The sequence below is a fragment of the Phasianus colchicus genome, chromosome 2, assembly GCF_987193195.1.
Source record: "Phasianus colchicus chromosome 2, bPhaCol1.hap1.1, whole genome shotgun sequence".
NCBI classification, from domain to species: Eukaryota; Metazoa; Chordata; class Aves; order Galliformes; family Phasianidae; genus Phasianus; species Phasianus colchicus.
Window position 1 is genome coordinate 49,050,732 of NC_143437.1, and position 18,928 is coordinate 49,069,659.

The 18,928-nt window shown below is 35.8% G+C and overlaps 1 protein-coding gene across 10 annotated transcripts in view; it reads right to left on the minus strand.

The window, feature by feature from the left end:
• SYNE1 (spectrin repeat containing nuclear envelope protein 1) overlaps positions 1–18,928 on the minus strand; it is a 289,372-nt gene that overhangs the window by 128,639 nt on the left and 141,805 nt on the right. For 9 of the 10 annotated variants that reach the window (XM_090135604.1, XM_090135608.1, XM_090135612.1 and 6 more), the window contains exons 55-70: positions 17,587–17,723; positions 16,526–16,703; positions 14,522–14,704; positions 12,933–13,076; positions 12,443–12,598; positions 10,977–11,141; positions 10,277–10,449; positions 9,331–9,484; positions 9,052–9,195; positions 7,925–8,089; positions 6,108–6,425; positions 5,331–5,486; positions 3,992–4,162; positions 3,060–3,386; positions 1,626–1,778; positions 548–715 (exon numbers count right to left, since the gene is read on the minus strand). In XM_090135604.1, the coding sequence (XP_089991730.1) occupies positions 548–715; positions 1,626–1,778; positions 3,060–3,386; positions 3,992–4,162; positions 5,331–5,486; positions 6,108–6,425; positions 7,925–8,089; positions 9,052–9,195; positions 9,331–9,484; positions 10,277–10,449; positions 10,977–11,141; positions 12,443–12,598; positions 12,933–13,076; positions 14,522–14,704; positions 16,526–16,703; positions 17,587–17,723 (2,892 nt within the window). The remainder of the gene's footprint in view (positions 1–547; positions 716–1,625; positions 1,779–3,059; positions 3,387–3,991; positions 4,163–5,330; positions 5,487–6,107; positions 6,426–7,924; positions 8,090–9,051; positions 9,196–9,330; positions 9,485–10,276; positions 10,450–10,976; positions 11,142–12,442; positions 12,599–12,932; positions 13,077–14,521; positions 14,705–16,525; positions 16,704–17,586; positions 17,724–18,928) is intronic. The other variant, XM_090135609.1, reaches the window with a different exon arrangement.

Here is an 18,928-nt window from a genome sequence, read left to right on the forward strand (position 1 = left end):
GATGCTGAATCATGTCATATTCAATAAACTCTTCCACAGTAGAAAGACCCTTTGATCCAATTTGGTGGACAGACTTTTATTCAAAGAGATTACTAAAGGAATAATACCCTAATTACTTTGAGGTAGAAAGTTTCAACATTTGCTCTTGGAATCTCAGTTTCAAAATGTGTGTATGAAGAGAGGGAGAGGTTTTAATAGCAATAGCAATACTTTGAATAAAATCAGTGGATGAAATGCAATGATCTAATAGAAGGGGAAAAAAAAATATGGGAAAAAACATTTATTTATTTCCTTAAAAGTATCAGAGACAAAAAGGCCTTAGGAGTAAAATGACCCTACTCCATCTTTTGTGGTCTGTTTCTTGGAACTTCTTAGAAAAAAATCTGAAACAGAATTAACATCAGTGTACAAAAGGCTCTTGTATAGATTCAATTTGATCCAAGATACAGTGCTACAAAGTAAACACGTAAATTGCATTATTTACACTGGTGAAGCAAAGAAGAAAAATTCTAATTTACCAGACAGTTTACCCAAGCAGCAAACTCACCTTGTGGTTGGCTAGTTGCTGAGTGATTATTTCAAGACTGTTACTCTCCATGAGGTCAGGGCTAACCAGCCTGCTAGACATATGTAATAACCACTTCTCTCCTTCTTGCAAATCACTATTGTAATCCTCATGCTCTTTTACTCTCACCTCTAAGGTTTCAACACATGCCTGCAAGTTCACAACAACCAAATTTAAATGGCAAGTTAAGAAGAATAAAAACAAAATACCAAGACGTTGAAAATATAGTAAGAGTGTTTTCTTCCAAATTCATATTCCTGTGACTGACTGATATGATTGGACAGTTAAAGAAGATATTGAAGGGATTAGCTGAGGGAAAAAAATGTGTGGTACTGAAGCAGCTTTTTCTTCAGGGTAAAATAAAATATTTCGAAAGCATTGGAAGACAGTGAGGATCACATTCCTCTAAAAACAGGAACATTGTCAACTGGCAAGTTCAAATCAGTTATTACAGACAGTTTGAGAAACTGCACATGGCCAACCAAATGCTACAGTGAAGTCCCTGCTGCTCATAGCATTTGTACATACAGATTGCTTGTGACTGTAATATGCAAAGTGAGAATAAATACACTGAGCTAAAATGTGGTTTTAAGCATATTTTTCATTTTAAGAAAGATTTTTTTATACACTTCAGTGCATTTAACTGAGGAAAATTATGTCTAATAATCTGCTATTGGATGGACAGATTGGTAATTAAAGGGACTTAAGACTAACATGGTTTACAGAGCACATCATTGCTAGAGGTATAGTGTTAGATCTTTCAAAACACTATATAAACATGACTCATGAAACAATGTTAAATTTATATTGCCCTTGCTGAATTAAATTGTATCTGTCTTGCAGTCCATTTTCTCTGGTAACTTCCATTTATTAATGAGAACTAGATTAAATGAAGTTTGTATGAGGTTTAGCAGAAACATGGTTTAAACAAGTACTGAAATCTAAGTGGCTCTGTCCATGGTATGGACAGAGATGTGAACTACTTATGAAATAAGTAGTTAATTTCCTAAAAAGGGGAGAAATTTGGAAGAAACTTCATTTCTTTTCCCTAACTTTTTACCTTTGTTGTGCTGCAGAGTTCGTTGTAATTGCTCTGAAGGTCTTGAATGTTGCTCTTTAGAGTCACATCATTCACCAGATCAAAAAGTGCTTCTCCCTTTTCAATCACTGATTTTATTGAAGGCTCATGGGACAAAATGGTCTGCTGTATGGACTACAATACAAGCAAGAATAGTAAAACATGTATTGAGCTCTGAAGATCTATTTCATTCATTTACCTTTGATCTGAAGCACAGCATTCTACCATGTTAAATATCATCCTTTCCAGATAAACTAAGCTGTGTCGCAATTACTGGATCACATTTTTAAGCCTTGCCCTTAGACAACAGCTCTACAGGCACCTGAGAGCAATTTCTCCCATTGAGAGTGCCTAGAAGCACAACTGATAACCTGGGGCTGCTAAAGGACAGTAAGCTGTTATGAGTGAAAGGGTGTTAGGGACAAAACTTGCTCAAATTCTGCAAACAGGTGGGCAATAAGATATTGCTACATCCCTGCTCATAGAGAAATAACAATACAGATGAGTGCATAAAACTGTTTTCCCGGGTGTATCCAGTTTGAGTTCCTTTATGCCATTGTTCTATCCCTGGGTCAGACAGTATGGCCCATGGCAGCATCTATGAAATTACAGTGAGACACTAGCTCTGCAAAACTGTAGCAAACAAGCACAGAGATGTACCATAAGATTTTGAGTATTTAAGCTTGGAGGATAGGGGAAAAGGCAGGAGAAGCCACTTGAGCAGAAAGCCTTGGTGCTGTGCAAATACTGCACAGCAACAGCAAAAACATCAGTGTTGTTATCAACACTGTTTTAGCTATAAATATTAAGCACAGAGCTGTAAAGACTAACGTGAGGAAAGTTAGCTCCATTCCAGCCAGACTCAGAATACATATAATGAAAAATCTGGAACCCTGGAGTATTTCACAAAAGCATTATTAAAAGAGACAACACTTGTTTTGTCAATTATTTTCTGGGGGTGGAGGGAAGAAGCTTCATTGAAATGCTAGCTAAAGAGGAGGCCATAGAAGCTGACTGTCCTGGATGTCATTTGAACTGGGATCAGCAGATTTAAGCAAAAAGTTCATAAAACTAATGCAGACTGAAGCAGTATCTGCAGAGAAGATCAATTAATTTTCATCCTTGCTTAAAAGGCAGTTAACTCTGCTGACATCAATGGAATTCATCATATGTGTAGGTAATAATAGAATTTTCAAATGCAGAAGCCTTATTAAAACACTGTCATTGCAAATCTATGTACTCATTCTGCTTCAGATATCAAATTATGCATGTTTTCAAATTGATGCTGCTTTTAGAGATTCAGATCAGAGGTATAAATCTATTGAGGAAATTTGAACAGACATTTGCATCGGAAGATTTATTGAGAGTCTCTGCCAAAATTCATTAAATAGGATGATAATACAATCACTTTTTTACCTTGTATTTGGACAACTGCGCCTTTTTCTCATAGAGTTCACACTTTGGCTCCACTGGCGTACGCAACATGGCTTGGTACTCCGTGAGCCACTGGGTTTGTGCCCTGTACTTGTCTGAGAACTCCTTTGCCAGCTGAAGGTACTTCTCCGAAGTCACATGCTCTTTCCTGATTGAACCAGCTAAATCTTCAAGCTGTTCCACGTGATCTCCAATTTCTTTTCTTAAGCAGTCAACATCATTTTCTTCCATGTATTTTATAGCTCGCTCCCCCTTCTCACGGGCAGATTTCAGTAAACTGTGGCCTATGTCCATATCACTCAAAAGCAGCTGTGAAGAAAATCAATTAAGTGAAAATTGATGCAAGCTCTTTTATCTTTTATTCCGTGCAATTTTATTATCAGTGAGAGGATAACAGTTGTTTGTTTTTTGTTGTTGTTTTTTAAGGACACAAGGAATTGCTAGTGAAATCAAATGGTCTTTTCATTATAAAATTACCTGGTGTTACGGTGTGATAAACTAGAAGGAAGCAGAAAAAAAAATTCTAGCTTTACTGTGGAGTTATTTCAATGATGAGAAAGAGGATGTATTTCTTGCCACAGTATGTGATGGTTTAAAATTTACATGACAGGATGAGTTGAGAAGGAAATGTATTTAAGCTTTAAATGAAACAAAATATCAGAAACATGCCTTATGGAAAGACAGTATCACATTATTTAAGACTATCCATAACCTCAACAACCGAAGTGTGATGTAATGTACCTATGATATGAGAACACAAAGCTTTATACTGGATGATCTTTATCTTGTTTATTTCTCCGGGCAGGGTGAAGTTAGGATTTTGAGCAGCTGTTAAGATACGTGTCAAAACATGGGCATTTTTTTGGTGAACAGAAACTGAAGACAAGCAATAGCTATGTCCAACAAAGCTGTACCTCTAGTTTCTGCACTTTTCTCTCCATTGCTGTTTTATCCAACACATCAAACTTGGTGATCACATTTCTGAAGTCCTTGTTAGTAGCTCCATACCAATTTTTGTAAGCACTAAAAGCCAATTCTGACTCCTCCATACTGCGTATCTCTTCTTCCAAAAACTTTGTTTGTTCCTTCAAAACAAATACAGAGGTTAGAGGATAAAACAAGAACCACCTTGATGCTTTTCATTGATATTGACTAGAGATTGCAATAGACTGCCATTTATTAATAAAACCTGCTATACTAAGATTAAACACATTAAACACATAAGATTTTGAGTCCTTAATACTGAATGGATAATTATCACGGAAGTCTTCTCAGGGTGTACATATCACAGTCGTTTATACTAAAACTGGGTTAATCCTAAACAACTGAAAAGGTACTTCTATTTTGCAACTTGTGTTGTGGCTCATGATTATACAGTATTTTACAGTGTCTGACTAAACATTTTACCTTACCAATTCAAATTTCCCATACCTATGTCTTTCAATGATAACCTGAAAAACATTTCCCCAGTCACAACACAGCATTTAAATCTCCTGAATTCTGAATTTCTCTCCTGATACTATCAAAAAAGATTAGTAATCATATGTGATCAAATCTGAATATATTTGAAAGGGTTTTAATATCATTCTCTAACACATTTAGTCCAATGAGATCTATATATGTGTGCCTGCTTGTGTGTAAATTTATATATGTATATGTGTACACATAAATATATGTGTGAGCATATATATATCTATATAAATACATAGATAAAAATAAGAACATTTATCATTGTTTCCATACATATATCATATCATGACATCATGCAGTGAACTGAAGGAATCAGGATGGATGCTGAGGAAGTACAGTTCCCTGTATTACTAAAGTTCCCAGAGTTCTTTGGTCCTTCCCACGTGGTATCTGGGAAGAAGTGATATAGTGATGTGAGGACGTCCCTTTTTCTGTTCCGATTGAATTTGTAGTGTGCTTTGGAGATATTTTTTATTTCCCATTTGTTTGATTCACTACTCTCAGTTCTTTTTACATTGCATTATATCACATTCTTTTACCATTTTTAGTAAAACAGTTTATCCCTACTCTTCCTTCTCACTTTTCTGCCAGCTTCTGGCAGGGGAGGGGTGAGGAGGGCCTAGCTACCTTGTGGCAGACAAAAGGCCCTTGACCATGACAACATTATATTATGTAGTCTACAGTAATGAATAAAGTTTGTTAAAGTCTAATTATGAAATTCAATCTATACTTGCTTCTAAGATGACAATTTATGATGTTAATGAATTAACTTTCATAACTCACCAAGATACGAAGAAGAAGAGTTTGATATCGAGATGTAAGCTGCGTAGCCTGGCTTCCCATTCCACTGGTAGTGAGACCTTCCTCTAGTATTTGTTGAGCTAATATTCCAACTTCCTCCACATCATCTTTGTATACTGTAACTTCTTCATGCCATTTCTATGACAAAAAACATAATCCAGTTTATACGGCTAATTCAAATGACTTAAACACAACAGGAATTTAGTTGCAATTAAGTTAGGAAATCGCTGAAGGGAAAACAAATACATGATTATAAATATGGAGTTGCAACAGTATTGTCTGTATTTTATTGCAGTACGTTTAGTATTTTTTTCTGAATAATAACAGAAACACAAGCTGGACTTCCTACAGTTTTTGTGTTGTCTGCATTTTAAAAGAGATCATAAAACAGAACCTTAAATCTTCACCAGCCTACTTCCTGTGTTTATTTAGAACAATGTCTTCTCCTTGTAGTGACAAAGAAGTACTACTACATCAATACAGCAGAGAATTCAAAACATAATTCATTACATTCTACTTTTGTTACTGTGTTAACTCCTTCTTCCTTCAGGATCCAAAATGTCTTTACTTTCCACAGAGCATATGAATTCCCGATCTCCTTATGAGATTTCAACATTGGTACAGACATATTTTAATCAGTAGAATGGGGGAATGCACTCAGAGTTTATTGAAAGATTTTCTGAAATTTTGATAGTAAGCATTGATGCAGAAAACTCACATGGTATTTTGTTTCAGGAATTCCTTAACTATATTCTTTACCTTCATTTGTTGAAGCTGCATCTCCTTCGTTGCTCTACCAGACTGCCTTCCAGTCCTGATAGCAACTTTCTCCTCTAGTTCTGTTATCCAGTCATTAACCTTCTGAAGTTTTTTCTCCATTAACCTCAGTCTGCTCACAGTAGCATTTAATTGGCTTCTTGCTTCAGAAAGATTGTGCTGATAAACTTGCCAGTCCTGCCGTACGGATTCCAAGGCTCTGTCTTCTATCTGCGGCATGCCCCAAGGAATCACCTCTTCTCTGGCACGGACAGCAGCATTCAGTAATGCTTGCCCCTCTGCACAGTGGACCTGCAGCTCCTGTAAAGGCAGAGTTATGGAAACATACTAACATAAACAATTTTTATTACATGTTTCACATGAAGTCCTGGTTCTACTTCAGACAAAAACAGTTACCTCAAGTGAAACAGTCATTACTTTTAGGACTCTATGGTTGAAAACACATTACACTAAGAACAATTTGATGGCATGATCACTTAAAAAGCAAACCCAGTATTGGTATTAGGGACAAATGAATTCCTGAAAATTTTTGACAGCATATGCATTAAACTCCTTCTCCTCCTTTTTATGAGTTCTGAAACAGTAGTTGCCTGAACTGTCATGACAGGCTGCAATCCATTTATCATAAACTTAAATTCAAAAGTTTCCAGCTGTGGCAAAGACACTCTGAGACTAACTCTGAAATTATATCTCTAATAAAAGCAAGGAATAAGGTGAAGCTTCATTCTTTCAAAATTAACATACCTACTTATTTATATATGTGTTTGATATACTATTAGAAAATAATTCTTTATAAATTCTTCTGGATATACATGAATTTTTCATGCTGATTAGAACTTGATTAGAAAGTATGCCAACCTGCTTAGGAAACAGTATTCTACATCATAACATCATGTAGTGCACTGGGAGTTAAAGACTTAATGCTTCAGTTCAGTGGACTGCCTATTTTCTGATTACCTGGTTCTCAGAAGAGAACTACATATCCCAGAGGACTGTTCACTGTTCTGTTTCCATTTTCCATTCAGAGGGAAAGATAAAACTGCTGGTCAGTCATGAGAAGTCCCCTCATCCTTTCTGATCATCTCTGCAGTGTGTATACTTCCTAGCCATCTCACCTTCAGCACTAGCATAAGGCCTTCAGTTTTTGGACACACTTTCTCTCATTTAATTTGATTTATTAGCTTCAGTTCCAACCATATTGTATTATATTGTGTTATCTTGCATTTTAATATCATATTTAGTAAATTAACCTTCTTCTTTAGGTGGTTGCCACTGTTTTGTTTTTAGGCCCATTTCCTTACTTTTTCCCCATTTTCTCCTTTCCCAGAGTATGGGTCCATGGGTCCTCCTGCCCCATTAGTCATGGAACGAGGCTGAACCAGCCTGTAAACTGTTGAAACCATCAGAGGCAAACTAGATGACCAGAACTGCCTGAAGTAGGCAAGTAAGTATTGCTTATAATATTGGACTATAAGCAACAAAAGATGGAAACTCAAAGAAAATAATACTTTTGGTATGCTATGAAACAGAGAGAAAAGTATCCACAGTGCAGACCAACATCTAAAATAAGTTCAGTGCTTGAAAAAAAAGTATTAACTTAACCGAAGAATTCATTAGAAGTCTGATACTTTCCAGAAATGAGTGTCAGTGTTTGCACTGCCTTTAATGGATCCAATTTTAAGCAAAAAATTGCTTAGACATAACGTGCTCTCAAGATGCTCTCAAATGAAAAAAAAAAAAAATGTTAGGGATAATATTATTCCATTATTGTTTTAGTTACAATGTCACACACGTTGTACCTGTAGATCTCGGAGTGTTGCCTCTTGTTTCTGGGTATCACCTTCAAGGTGTGATAAGCAGCTAAGTTTTTCCTGTTCCTCCTCCAGCCATGTTTCAAATGCCTTCAGATTTCTTTGATACCCCTGATGTAAGTTAAGCAGTTCTTCAGCTTTTTTTACTGCCTCCTGTTTGTAAAAAATATTTACAGATATGTATCTTAGAGTATCACTGAACCAAGAAAACATAAATCCAGTAATGACATCAAGGTGAAGAGTTTTTATCTTACACGGAGTTTTCCTAAAATTCACGTGTGTCTGCATTCTGAGGATGGCTTGATCAAAAACAAGGAAAGAGAGCTCAAGTGTGAGCATAGTATACTTATTCTTAAAGATTTGTTATCTAAGCTTGTGATTTGTGAGATTCAATCTATGATCACTATTAAGTAACACCTCAGTGTATAAAAACAAAAGAACTGTTTAATTTTTATACTGATTTAAGTTAACTTTACTGAGGTTGTCAACAAGAGCTTAGAATTTTTTTCTGATCTCTTAAATAAATAGGTAAACTTTGCTTTATCTGTGTGTGCTTTAATCTTTTCCAGGTTGGAATGGACCCACAAGGATCAAGTCCAATCCCTGTTGAATCTTTTGGCATTACAGTCAGTTTGCTTGGTAATAATGTTTGTGTTCAGCAGTAAGATTCTCGAATCGTCAAAACCTTTTGGTTTACTTGATTGTCTAACTACATTTATTGCAAAACTTTATTATTATTATTTATGCAAACCAGAGGTATTCAGATACACTTCCAACTTTTCAGTCACAATGAGTAAAATCATATTTAAACTAAGTCATTTAGACTTTTGACAGAGAACTTCTCAAACTATTAGCTTGAGGAATTTTTCAGATTCAGGTCTTCAGAACCTTTCTGGAAAGATCTGAAGCTCAGTGGTACAAACACTAAGTAGTCACATACATTAAGTTATAGCTTCCTCCAAACCCTTAATTTAACTGTAAAAAAAAAAGAAAAAAAAAAGAAAAAAGTGATCAATTAAAAATTCCTAATTGTCAAAAAAAACACAACCCCCCCCCCCCCCCCTCCCCCCCAAAAAAAAAAAGAAAAAGTGAAGTGCTGTAAAGAAAAACTGTACCCTTGTTCTGTCTTTGAGCAACTTATACCGCTCCTGAAGTTCCTGGAGTTCAAGCTGAGTGACATAATGCTCAGCCATTCCACTGCCTTTTACTTCAATTGTCTCCAACAGACTGCTGTGACTCAACACTTCTTCACTGAGTAGCTGCAAAATCAAAAGAGAAAGATGCTTTTAAGAATGAGCAGCATTAAAATGAACTGCAGATTAATCTTGCAGTTAGTCAGCCTTTTTTTGTTGCTGGTATCTGTTTGTTGCTGATTCACTGTAAAGCAAACACACCTTTGCTTTGCTGAGGGCAGCTGTTTTTTCCCTCAGTTCAGCATACTGCCTTTGAGAAGAATTCATGCTTGCTTCTACTTTATCCATCCAGCTGGTAAACTGGCGAACATCATCCTGGTAACTTGTCCATTTGGAGAGAGCTCCTTCCAGTTGACTGTAATTTAAAAATACACATTTTTTTTATAGTGGATGTTTTCATGCTAGTTAAGTATTGAGATATTGTTATATGTAGTTATTATGGACCATGATACAAGTATCACAAGCTAGACAGAGACATAAATGTTAAACTCCTACAGGATTTAATTAGGAACACTGATTAGATGATAGACAGAACTGAAGTTTTCAAACTTCTGAGATCCATGAAATGATGTAGCTAGGTGACATGTGCTAAGTTTAGTAAATAAAATGGAATAGGAAGCATAAAACCTAAAATCAGAAATTTTCTGCAGCTGCACTATAATGTTTAATTGTTTTAAATTGAAATATTTCCAACTAGTTATTCTCCACTATACAAGTCTGCATTTATTTTTCTGATTTTCTTTATCACTTTCAGCGTTTCTTCTGTAATCATCACTATTGGACACTGTAATTAAAGTATCTCCTGTAAAATTTAACAAGTAGAAAACCAGATAGTACGCTGATAGAACAACCATTACACTTAATATTAAGAAAAATTTAATACATTTTGTGCAATTCAGAATAAAATGTATAGACTGTTTATGAATATTCTTTTAAAAGAATACTGCCAGTGTTAATGAAGTTTAGCTCCTCAATCTTGTCTCTCCTTTTTCTATTTAATTGAAATAGGTCATTTAAGGCTTCCAGACTTGCAGTGTTAGGCACATGCAGTTATTTTCATTAATTTGACTCTTGAAATAATAAAACTGTGTATAAACTTTTAAAAACATTTGGCAGTGCATCACTATGCACCTCATATGCTTTTTACCTCTTGCACCGGATACACGCAGACAGAAGAGAAGCCCAGCTGTCCTTTAGGGTATGTAGCTGCTGTTCAATCACTTGTACTCCCTCCAGAGAAGTATTTTGCACAACAGATTCTCCTCTTGTCAGAATTATTTTCATCTGGATTTCCTTTTCTTGTTTCAATGTTAGCAGTCCCTAAAAAGTAAGTAGATTTTGTTCTATTTTTTATCATTAAGTGGACATGAATATGTTAACTAGATACAAAATCTATGCAGATACTTCCAGTGCATCAGACAAAGAATAGTGGAAACATTCTGAAAAGAATGTCATTTAGAGGGAAAATTGGAAGATTTATTCAGAGGGAAAAAAAAAAAAAAAAAAAGATGTGATGAAAAAAACTCTTCTACAGAGCCAAAGTATTGTTCTGCAACACTGGGATCTGCCTGCAAAACAAATTTTTGTAACACAGAAGCTCAATAACAATATCAACTGTGCAACTGAGCTAGAAGCTCTTAGCTTGCAGCATATAAAATCATGACAAGCATGAAAGTACGAACCCAAAGCAATGAACAAAATCTTTTTGTGACATCCCTATAATTTGGATGGTTTGTCTCAAATTTTGAGCTAGTCAAAATACGGACACCAAAGTGTTGTTTTCTCTGCACTGACTTTTATTATTTTCTGCACAGTTTTATCAACAGATGCTACATCTGTTTACGTACCTCCAGCTTTAACATTCGACTGTCCAGAACATTTTTGTCAGCAGTGGGATGACAGTACGACTCCAGCATGTGAATTGCATCAGCCACCCAGTCTTGGAGGTCCTTGAAATCATGAGAGAACTGCTGGTGCTCTGCTACGACCCTATCCATTTTGGACACCTTTTCCTACAATTCATACAGCAATCAGAATCAGTAGGTGTTCAAAGGATTATTTATTTCCCCGTACCTATTCAAGGACTTGAAGATAACTTGTGAAATCTATCCATGCACAACACAGATATAAGCATGTGAAGCCATGCCACTGCAGCAACATTACTTTATTGATACTGAAAGATTTCTTTTTTCCTCTGCAACTCCCACTGGTTTCCAGAACCAGAAGAATAGGTCCAACCTATTGACATAAAGTCAGGCTATTGAAATGAGCTAAGAAAGTTAGAGAGGGATTTCTCTCAGACATTCATGGCTATCTAAGGAACTCTGGGATTTCCCTCACTGTTTGGAGCACATGTATCTTCTGCCTCAGACACCATCTTCACATCCTAACATTTCCTACAATTTCTGTCCACATTAACCAACATTAATAACTCGTGTGTCTTTCTTTCCCTTTCACGCTTCCAGTAAGTCACACAGATCTAGGGATACTTTATAATTTTACTCACAGACAAAAGATAGAAATTAAAAACAAAAATAATTCTGCAATTACTCAAGCAAATACTTTGTTAACTGGATTGTTATCCCATAACACTTATTACTGTAGTAACCATAAGCCGAATTCAATGCCTTCTTCATGACTAGCACAATATGAAAAATGACAGTTCTGATGTGAAGACCTAACCTGATAAAACAAGAGAGATAGTTGGAATATTTAATGCTGAGTACAACTCAGCAAAACAGTTAGGTTAAACTAACTGTTCCTACCCTTACGAATTAGAGTATTATGACCCATGCTCTTACTGACCCTTCACAAGCATGGGTAATAATTTTAAAACAATATTGAAGGTCAAACTCTAAGTTTTAAACAAAAATACAATGCAAACAGCTAGTCATCTTTACAGGATGTAATTCACTAACAACATTTCCATCTAAAAAACAAAAGAAAAACAACCCAACAAACAAACCTACAACTCCTTTAAAGTAGGAAAAAAAACTTTTCTAGGTGCCACTTGTCTTTAGTTACTGAAAAAATGAAAATGAAAAGCACATTTCTTGAGGAGAAAATTGTTGACAACCAGGCTGTGTTTTTAATTACATTTTTTGGAAAAACAAAAACAAAACAATTGCATTTTATTGACAACCCATGGAATTATATAGGTCTTTATTTCTCACTCTCTAAAGCCAGCACAAAAGATCATTGCTCAGACATACCACAGAGCAGGGACGGAGGACAACCATAGCATTTCACATTTCAGTCTTACCCCACACACATCAAAGAAACAACTTAAGAGCAAATACAGTGAGTGCTTTACCTTTGTCAGATTGCTTAGAGTAAGGTATTGTGAAGACAATTGAGACACTCTGCGCATAAAGCTTTTGCTGACAGCTTGCTCTTCCAACAGCTGCTGAGCTTTCTCCTTTAGCCTGTTGAGCTGATGCTCGTGGCAGCTTATTTCCTCAAGGACAGACTGTAAAGCACAGGCACATAAATATTACAAGTGAGTGCAAGAAAGCAGACAAAAGAGAAGTTTGGATCGCCCATGAAAAACAGAAATGACAAACAGCAAGTGTACTGAAAAAAGCACACCATACGTTTATAGCAATAAAGCAGTGTGTCCTAAGAAATTCGGAGATGCAAACACTGACAGAACAGGACCATCAAAAGCAATTCTTGAAAATAGTTCTCATCTTATTTAGAGAGAGATGAAGGATGACAGAATGATCAAGCTCTTGTAACACATCAATGAGGCCAGCAGAATGGATGATGAAATGCTGGCTCTATTTAAGAAGTTAAGAAATCACCTGCAACTTTTGCTGTTCTCTCCTCTTGGAAGGAAGGTCATGGAGACGACTGCTACTCCCTTGTACCATCTTTTCTGTTGTGTTCAGCCATTCTGTCAGAGGCTCAGCAGTTGCTTCAAAGTCCTTCATCTGGATCTTTAAGTTCTGAGAAAGCATGTGATGCACACACAAGTTTATGAAGAATTCCACTACACTGAATATAATTGTAATGCACAACCCACAGATCAAGTACACACAAAATATGCACTATTACAGCCAAATACCAGCACAGTTGTTCAAAATAAGATGATACTGGCTCTGCTTCTCTTTCATCTGAACTAAAAGCTTTACAAAGCTCTGACTTTAGCTTTGAACAGAAGTCTATCTAACACAACTATGAGTGTGTGAAGCAAGGCTACTTTGGGAAGTTATCTTACAACTCCTTGCAGTCATTCACACCAACCCACTTTTAAAGGCCTGCCATTATTCCTAAGGGCTGTTTGACTACGCTTAACCTTATCCCAAGGCTCATTTCTGATTATATTTTCTTTCAGTATAAAGTCTTGGTTTTAAATGTAGGCGTTCCTTTAGTGCCTGCATAATTTTCTCATAGGGTTATTCTGCATTATTAAAATGGGCACCTGAAAAAAAAAACGCATATGGAATAGAAACCCAAACAGGATAGTTTCTATGTCCTGGTTATTTTATCTATATGTTTTCAGACTGACTATGTTTTCTTCTTAGCCTCACAATTTTAACGTCATACTGTAAGACTAGTCCTATGAGACTGAAAAATGCTGTGCTCAAAAAGATTAACATCTAAGGAAGTCTTCCTTCCAATGGCTCCAATGGCTATCCTGAGATGAGGAAAGTTGCCTTCTTCTACCCAAGAATTTTCTTTGAAAAAACCTTATTTTACAACATACTAAATCTATTTACACTTTTTTTCTCAGCTGACTAGACATTACTGTTCCAAAATAGGAAGGTCTAAGAACTTTAATTCTTCTATGAAATGCAAGGAATTTCAGCCAAGACTTTTTGACCTTAAAACCTACAAAGTTAAAAGAGAGAACACTGTAAAGCTGTATATGCGAATATGTGCTGGCTGAATTGTGAATTGTGAACAGAGAAGGGCACTGAGGTGTGTTTAGAAAGTTGTTCAAATTGTTTACGTACCATCAGTTTACAGTAAAAGTGATGATGTTTACTCACAGTACTGGAGCTTCAATCAGCACTGGCGTCAGAATTCAGGGTTATAAGTTTTTTAAAATGTATTTTAATGTATTCTGGTAATCCAATACTTTTTTAATGCTTACGGTAATTTCAGCCATTGCTGTCTTTGCTGCTCTCAGTTACTCTTAACAACACCCTTCCACATAAAACACCCCACTTAAAGTAAGTTCATGTGGGAAGGATGTAAGTAAACATGAGTAAAATGGAAAAGGAAAAATGAGACCTCTTGAAAGTAACTATTAATTACGTTGTGTCATAAACACCTACTGCTACTATGAGAAATCTTTAAGAATATCTATTAAGTATGTGTGGTCTGAAACAAAAAGCAAAGAGGCAATTAAGAGTCAATATTTCCCCACTCTGACTTTGTTCAATACCTCCAATGCAGATTCTTTCTGATGGAGGGTGGTGATAAAATTTTTCCAGTCTTCCTTAGCCATAGCGCATTTGTCCGAGATAACTTTAGCCTTCTCCTCTGGCAAAATAGAGCACAGCAGTTCACCTTTGGATGCTACCAAGTTTAATTTCTGTTGTCCATTCTCACTTTCTGATAAGAATTCCTAAAAACAATAAAAAAAACTTTGTTAGCATTCTGTAAAAGTTCTTTTTGTTAGCTTTGGATCCCAGTAAAGGTCAATAGCAAGCTTACAGAAAATTTAACAGAAATAGGAGTTTACTATTTCTGCACATTAATTTATTAATTCATATTTCAGTATATTATATTTTAATATGATTTGTATTTATGAGGGACAATCATACATATTATAGGGATAATAGCTACTTAATCCAAAAGTGCCATGCACCTAAATTATGTATATACTGATTCAAAGATTACCTATATCATCTGAACTTTATGAGACATTACTGGTCTTACAGTTGGGCATTACACTTCTTGAAGCATTCAGAGTGCAGAATATACTATGGCTTTCATTTCAGGAAAGCAGGGGAGCACACTGCCTTGCACACTGGGGACAGCCATACTGGCTGTCCCATCAGTGTGTAGTGGTGTGGGTTAAGGCTCAGAACCTTAGCAACATCTAAGCTGTATGATTTATCCTCTATATCCTTATTTTACTTTGCCTGACTCAAAGTTTTTTCTTCACAGAATTCTTGCACAATCTTGGTGTGGAAGAACTATATGGAAACCTGTGTTAAAGAATTAGGTAATGTAAGGAAATAATGAAATTTTTAAATTCCAGCATGCTGGAATAATATTCTTATAACTTGTAAATTTTTAAAAGATTTTGTGAGCACTTAGAATTCAAATGAATTTAGCAGTCTCAAACATGAAGCTACTTTAAACTATTATTATGCTTACATGATAGAAAAATATCATCAGGTTAGCTTCACGTTGTAAGTAAAGGGCTTGATAAAAAAAAATAAAAATAAAGATTCTGACCTTCAGTAGAGGTCCAAGAAGTGAATGCAAAGGGTCTGTAAGCTTTGAAATACTTTGCTCAAGCTCTTTCTTAATTAAAATCAAAGATGTGATTGCCTCATGGCTTAATGATGTAAACTGTGCTAACAGACAAAATAATAACTTTTAACAAAAATAAAATTGATGTTTAGATAGGCTCCTATGACATTTCTGGAAGTCTTAACGCAGTTAATGCATGTCAAAAAAGTCAATTTTCATCTACAGTAGCATTCACAAATAAGGAGAGGACAATCTAAGTCTTTGTGCAATTAAGAAGCAAAAAAATCTGACCACTGTTGGAAACTGTTTTTGCTAAGAACTCTCTTATTAATTGTCCAAACCTGCTGGCTTTTTTAACCCTTCATATTTACTCAGAAAAAAATCTCTCAATTTGAAGTAGAAAAAAATTGCCACTTTAATATGGTATTGTTCACCCTTTTAAATAAACCATTTAAGCAAAGGAAAGTAAATTTACTAGGAGCAGAAGGAAATGTTTTGGTCTTGGTATCTTCTGTGAAACTGACATGAATTTCTCCTGTTGTCCTGTCTACATGAAAGTTTAATTTCTCATTATGTAATTTTAACTTTGTTATTTTACTTAAAGCTATGGTTATATTTTACTCATAGAAAATGTTATTTGTTTTAATAAAGTAAAATTTTAACTGGCATTCCTTTACACATATTAGCTTGTTTTAGCTTTCTGTGAAAAACAGACTTCTTAAATACCTGCTTGCACTTTATACATTTCTACCTTGCTCTTACCTTATAAGGGGTCTATTATCATATTTGAGGAAAAAATATTTATGTAACTTTAAAATAATTTCAGATACTAAGTCCCAGTTCTGGCGCCCTTTCAATTATATATTACTCTCCTATCTTCAAAACGTACCTTTTTTCCACATTGTAACGCACATGAAATAGGTTGTATCTCCCTTAAGTGAATGATTTATTTCTATAAATTTACCTGTACTTTCTGTAGACTTGCTGAAGCTTCACTGATATCCTGAGGTACATCGAAGCATTTGGCTGTGGTGACTTTTGCATTGACCAGCCACTGCTGAAAGTCCCTGAAACTCATCCGAAATCTTTGCTGCAAGATCTGCTCTTTACTCTGACATCCCTTTGAAGCTTGCAGGCAGAGGCTGGATTTACCACATCAGGGAAGCAGAAGAGAACAAGGGAGGGAAGAAAGGCAGGACTCTGTTAGATGACAATGCTTTTGCTTAGTTCTCTGAAGTGAGGTTAGGTTAATTTGGACTCCTCCCACAAACTATAAGCACTAAACTGAGGCATCAGGAAATCCATTAGAAGTTTCAAATTCCTTAAAAGTGAAGCATGTAAATTGAGTTTCACAGATATGACAGATAAGCACTTCTAGAGTGATTCAGTACTTCTAAGCATGAACAGTTTCTGCAAGCCTTTTCCTATCTAGGCACAGGACATGGAAATACAGCAATTACAATTTGAACTTCAATGACATAGTTAAATTTGGAACATTAGAAAGGATCAACTTGGGTCATCATGCCCTTCTTCTGCATTTACAGAAGCCAAAAACTACAACCCCTGCAAGAGACAGCAGAATTTTGTGTCTGAAGTACAGATGTCAATAGCTACAGTTACACAAAGTAAGAAAACAGACAAAAATTAGCTCCCCTGATTTAGGTAAAACAGGAGTTAAATGAAGAATAAAATTACTAAATAAATAAATAAATAAATAGCTGTTACAGTTTGTTCCTTTTTCTGGCAAATTAACTATCTCTGTATCTCAGTTTCTTACAAGGATTCCTCCTACAATAGACCAGGTGCTGGCTTAAGCTCAGTTTGGTAGCATAGCTTTGCTCTTAAAAAAAGATGAAGTGCTACTTTTTACAATCTCTATTGACACCACTATAAAAAAAAAAATGTTCTCTTATCACTGTCTACTTCTGTTTCAAGTTCTAAAATTGCAATTAATGATTCCTTAAAACGAAGTTTGCATACAAACACATAAAGGTCTGATTACCCATAAACAAGATGAAAGCATACCTGTTATACTCCTTAATCAACCCAGAAACTTTTGAAGAATGGGTACTCAAATCTCTAGAAAATCTACAAAGATCATTTAACTGAGTCTTGATCTCATCTATCACATGTTCAGACTTTATCAGAGCATCCGATGTTTCCTGTTAAAACAAAAGAAGTGAACAATATTTGTAAATAAATCTTAAAAAAACAAAACAAAACAAAACAAAACAAAGTTCACATTCAATTTCATTCACAATTCATGTGTATCCATTTTGAGAGTATTTTAGCAATCAAACGCACAGGAGCTCAGAGGTTTATTTGAAATTATGGGCTTCCAGAGGCTAAATTTCTTCAACTTTTTTAGCTCAGAAAGTTTTCATTGAAAACTCCAAGACATGCATTCTGTCTTATGAGATACGGTATTGTCAATTAGCTGTGTATACATGAAATTACATACAACTAAGGAATGGAAAATCATATCATAGAATCATAAAATGCCTTGGGTTGGAAGGAACCACAAGGATCATCAAGTTCCAACTCCCATGCCACAGGCAGGGTTGCCAGCTGCTACATCAAGTAATAGATCACTTTGATCAGGGACCCATCCAACCTGGCCTTAAATACTTCTGAAGATAAGGCATCCACAGCCTCTCTGGGCAACCTGTTCCAGCACCTCACCATCTTTCAGTCAAAAACTTTCCACTGACATTTAATTTAAATCTTTTCTCTTTTACTTTAAAACCATTTCCCCTTGTCCTATCACTGTCTAACCATGTAAAAAGTTGATTTCCATCATGTTTATATACTCCTATTAAATATTGGAAGGCCACAGTGAGGTCTCCCCACAGCCTTCTCTTTTCTGTGCTGAACAAGTCCAGTTCCTTCAGCCTGTCTTCACAGGGGAGGCGTTCCAGCCCTTGGATCATCTTTGTGGCCCTCCTCTGGACCCCCTCCAAAAGCTTCACATCTTTCCTGTGCTGGGAGTCCCAGACCTGGACACAGTACTCCAGCTAAGGCCTCACAAGGGCAGAATAAAGGGGGACAATCACTTCTCTCGCCTTGCTGGCCACTCTTCTTCTGATGTAACACAGGACACCATTAGGCTTTGAGGTTGCAAGCCCAGCTTGAGTTTAGTATGCTCAATAAAAACTATTTTGAGCTGTGTCCAAAAAAATGAATTTACACACAAAATTTCACAAAGTTTCTAAAGCTTTGATATTTTTAGAAGATTTCATAATTTGAAAGTACATCTTGTTATAATCCCTTAGAGATACTGGCCATCATTGCTGCACTGAAAGACTTGCTTAGTAAACAGCTAAGTCAAAGATTAAAAAAAGTACTTTCGTTGACTTAGCTAATGTCA